General features: G+C 22.7%; 1 protein-coding gene across 3 annotated transcripts in view; it reads right to left on the bottom strand.

Moving 5' to 3' along the window:
- The window catches only part of LOC136079841 (uncharacterized), a 74,528-nt gene that overhangs the window by 25,222 nt on the left and 44,306 nt on the right, over window positions 1–5,000 (bottom strand). For all 3 annotated transcript variants that reach the window (XM_065796461.1, XM_065796462.1, XM_065796463.1), the window contains 3 exons: window positions 2,693–2,828; window positions 1,099–1,172; window positions 517–630 (listed from right to left, as the gene is read on the bottom strand). In XM_065796461.1, the coding sequence (XP_065652533.1) occupies window positions 517–630; window positions 1,099–1,172; window positions 2,693–2,828 (324 nt within the window). The remainder of the gene's footprint in view (window positions 1–516; window positions 631–1,098; window positions 1,173–2,692; window positions 2,829–5,000) is intronic.

The following is a 5,000-nucleotide window of genomic DNA, read 5'->3' as shown; positions in this document are numbered from 1 at the left end:
TAATATTAATAAAAAAAGTTCTTCAAAACATTGTTTGAAACAATTATCTCTTGAAAAATAGATATCAAAAACTTTTAAAAATTCACATCTTTATTTTTAATTAAAAAAGACAGTTGTTCAGTTTTTACAGTTTTTCTGTAATCAAATCTAAAAAGAATTATATATATATATATATATATATATATATATATATATATATATATATATATATATATATATATACAATATGTATATATATATATATATATATATATATATATATATATATATATACAATATGTATATATATATATATATATACACAATATGTATATATATATATATATATATATATATATACAAACAAACAGTTTTATATATATATATATATATATATATATATATATATATATATATATTATATATATATATATATATATATATATATATATATATATACAATACAAACAGTTGTATATATACATATATATATACAACTGTTTGTTATAATAAAACTAAATGTTAGATTTAACTAACCTCCAACAATATTATTAATATTTGGCTTTATAATCTCAATGTAACTGTCGCGATCACAACGTTGTTGTTCATGTAAGAAACCCATTGCATGAAGCATTTCATGTAGAATTGTCCCTTGGGGAAGAAAGAAAAATTTATTGTATTTATATTATAATAAAAATATTATATTTATAAAATGTTTGCTCTTATAAGTTCAAAAATTATTAGTTTATATAATTTTAAATTATATAAAATTATATAACTAAATTATTTTAAATGACTATAATTATTGTAATTTATAATATTCATAATATTATGATAATATAATACAAATTAATAACAATATTTATAATAATTCTGATTTACAATTTTTATAGTAAATTATTGTTTTTACTGTTATTATTATTATTATTATTATTTTTGTCATTACTACTATGTTAACTAATAAACATAATTTACTAAAACAAAGCGATTATTATTCTATTATCAGCCATTTATTATTCTATTATAAAATGCATAATAATTTGACTTTGTTGTGCTTATTAAAAACCTTTTATATTCTTATAGCAAAATTTTATAAAAATCTATAAAAAAATATAATACCTTTAGTATTACACATATATCCTATGGCAATTTGCTGTTTTGATGTTCCCTGTTTTCCAACATAACTCCAGCAGCTAAAAATAATATATATTGTTATTAAGAAAAAAATTTAATTGCGCAATAACCAACTATTATAAAATATCAGATTTTAAGTAGTTCAGAGGTTTCAATGCATAAACTTTAACTTTTGGGGTAATATACCTCATTTTGCTACACTTACTTTATCCTTCTATACATAAATCTTAATAGATCAAAAAGATATACCAAATAGATATGTCAAGAAAGCATGTAATAAAAAGGGGTATTATCTTTAAAAAGTTTTTAACAAGGATTTTTTTTTTTTTCAACAACTTTATTTTCTAACAAGGCTGCAAGCAACCACTATTAGAGTTAGAAGTTACTGGAAGAGAAAAGATGAAGTTTATAGAGCAAGATAACGATTGACAGACAACTTTAATTATTGCAAATTATAAGAATCAGGAAAACAAAATAAAGGAAGCAAATTCCAAAGCACCGATGTTCGAGGAAAAAAACTGGATGAATGAGAACTTTTAGAGCACTTAGGAAAAGTCACAGGAAAAGGATGAGACTTAATTGAATGATAAGTAACACAAGAATGAATTTTAGTAGATGGCACAAGAGATGCTAGCTCTTTAGTGCAGTACCCATTATAGTATTTGTAGAAAAGAGAAAGAGAAGCAACATTATGACGATGTGATAATCGTTGAAGGTTGGCTGCAAGTGCAGGTATAACTATGTTTACAATACATTTTTGCACCTTATCTAAAAGCGAAAAAGCATCATTGATCTGCCCCAGATATGGCAACAGTATTCCATAGAAGTAAGAATTTAAGATTTAAAGACATAAAAAATAGAATCCAGAGAAAGAAAATGATGAGCATGATAAAGAGATGCAACCTTATCAGATGCTAATTTTGCAATCGATTTAATATATGGTTTCCAAGAAAGATTCGAAGTAAGAGTTAATCCTAGAAGATGAAGGGTAGATGACTCATCGAGTACATTACTAGTCATAAATATAGGAAGATCTAGATTATTGCGATAACAATTAGCTGAAAAAAATTTAGTTAAAGTTCACCAGCCACTGTGAACTCCATGCTGTAGAGAAGTAAGATCTGCTTCAGGCTCAAATGCCCCCTCCAAGCAATCAGAGAGTGTTGACTTCTTATCAAGACAACAATAAATGGTAGTATTATCAGCAAACAATGCCACTTTTGACATAAGAATATCTGGAAGATCGTTAATGTAAATTAAAGAGTATAGGGCCAAGGATAGAACCTTGAGGAACCCCGAAAGTGACAGGATATATGAAGATTACATATAGTTTAGGTTTTTTCAAATCATTTCAATATTCAATAGATTTATTTAGATACTTATCAAAAGTTCCAGCTATTTTGAATTAACCCAGATATTAGTAAAAAAATATTGCTTTAATGTTTTAGTTTCTTGACAATAAATTTTGAACAACATAATGTCAACTTATCTTTATGTATTTTAACTTATGTTTATAAACAAAATTATATGTATATCATAAAAAAAAAATTATATAAAAAATTAATTCATAAAAACTTACCCATCATTTAAGGTGGTGATAAACTCAATATAACCACTTTTATCACTGGCTTCCTTTTCAACCCATACCTCATGACCACAAGGAGACATATATTCATTCATTGCACGAACAGATTGCTTAATTATGGTAGTATAATCTGAAAATTTAAATAACTTCATTAAATCAAACTCTCAATTAACAAAGCATCATAACTAACCTCAGTTAGTTTTAACTAATATTGTAAATAAAGTTAAAAATAATTAAAAAAATATTGTAAATAAAGTTAAAAATTATTATTAAAAAATATTGTAAATTAACTAATATTGTAAATAAAGTCAAATAATCTTTGACTAATGCATAGCGTAAACTCAAACCGCTTTAATTCGATGCACTATAAATATAATCCTAAGACAATCTATAATTTTTTTTAAACATTAAAAAAAAAAAAAATTGTTTTTGTGGGATTGTTAAAGCTCTTTCGACTTTTAAAGATAGAAATAAATAATTAAAATTATTTGTTTATGTAAAATTGACTTTATGTATACACCTTACAAATAACTTTCAGATAGTTTACACTTTATTTCACACAAAAATCTTTTGTCTTTTACAGATCAAAAGAATATATATTTTTTGACATCTTATCAAAAACCCTTATATAAAATATCTTATTTTTTTGGCTAAAATATTTTTTATGATCTTTAAACTAAGTTTTTTCAACGAGTTATTTACTTTTTAAAAATAACTTCACTTTTTGCTTATAGTATTACTTTTTTTTTTTGATTAGCATAATACGAATTAGACATTTATAACAGTGTCAGGATTTATTAAAGAATTTGTTTTATTGATATTTCAACAATACCTAATTTTCCTATTATATAATCTTTTAAGTTTTTTTATCTTTAAAGTACCAAACTTAATTTTTTATAATAGAATGCAGAGTAAGTGGGAATAATGTCTATGTGATATATTAGAGTGTATATAATGTTTATATATTATGCAATATATTAGTAAATGGTGTTGAGACAATTTAAATGTGTGTAATAATAGATACAATTCTACTTGGTGTAGTAAAGGCGATTTACAAATTATTCTAATTTTTTTATTTGAAATTAGCATGATTTTATCAGCGTATTATGTCCAAACGAGAACTTTAGATGTTATAATTTTTTTTGCTTTAGGATTTTTTTAATATTTAAGGAAACTTTTGTTTTTTAATATAATTTTCAAAACCTTTTTACTATCCCTGATAGTGAATCTAAAGAATACCCTTTTGGAGTCTTTAGATCAATTTCGCTCATCAACATTAACATAAACTTAGTTAAAATCTTTTGAAAAAGTGCCTTAACCCACTACAGATCCTAGTTCTAATCGGTTCTGACATATATCGAGTTGTCAAATTGCAATATTTCTAATAATTTTTACAAAACATACTAGAATTCCGACCAAGAAAGAGCTTATTATTATGGCCAATAAATGATCAGAACAAATCATATTATTAAACTATGATGCTAATTTCACCTAAAAAAGGTATTTATTTAAAATCTTATTCAAATTGGACAATCAAATGTGATTTTAAAAAGCTTTTTTTTAAAAAAAAATTTCTTCGGTCTGGGTTATTTTGCAACAAATATTTTTATTTTATGAGAAAATATATGATTTTAATTTTTTCGTCTTTTCATAATTAACAGACCAATTTAATTGATTTAATTGATTATGTAAGGGAAATATGTTGTAGTCAACAAAATATCATACAGATGCTATAATATTTTAAAATTACCTTGACTACACCGAGTATTAAGAAGTTTTTAACTTAACAAGGAAATGTATTAAAGATTATATAGACCTAATACCACACAAATTACATTATTACAAAAGCATTTTTTTTTTCCCCTAAACTTTTTGCTTCAGTAAGGACAACTGGTCGAAAAATTTTGTTTATTAGAATTTAATGAAGATTTATGGGTAATGCTGTTGGATATGCATCTCGCCCGTTTTTTATCATAAATATGTAGCTAGACTTTTAATGTTTGATTATCTAAATATTACTTTGCTATTTCTGTCTGTTGTAAGCATATATATATATATATATATATATATATATATATATATATATATATATATATATATATATAAATATATATATATATATATTTGTATATATATATATTTGTGTGTATATATATATATATATATATATATATTTGTGTATATATATATATATATATTTGTGTGTACAAGTATATAAATATATATACAAATATATATATATATATATATATATATATATATATATAATATATATATATATATATATATATATATATATATA

The sequence above is a fragment of the Hydra vulgaris genome, chromosome 04, assembly GCF_038396675.1.
Source record: "Hydra vulgaris chromosome 04, alternate assembly HydraT2T_AEP".
NCBI classification, from domain to species: Eukaryota; Metazoa; Cnidaria; class Hydrozoa; order Anthoathecata; family Hydridae; genus Hydra; species Hydra vulgaris.
This window is presented reverse-complemented; position numbering and strand designations above follow the sequence as displayed.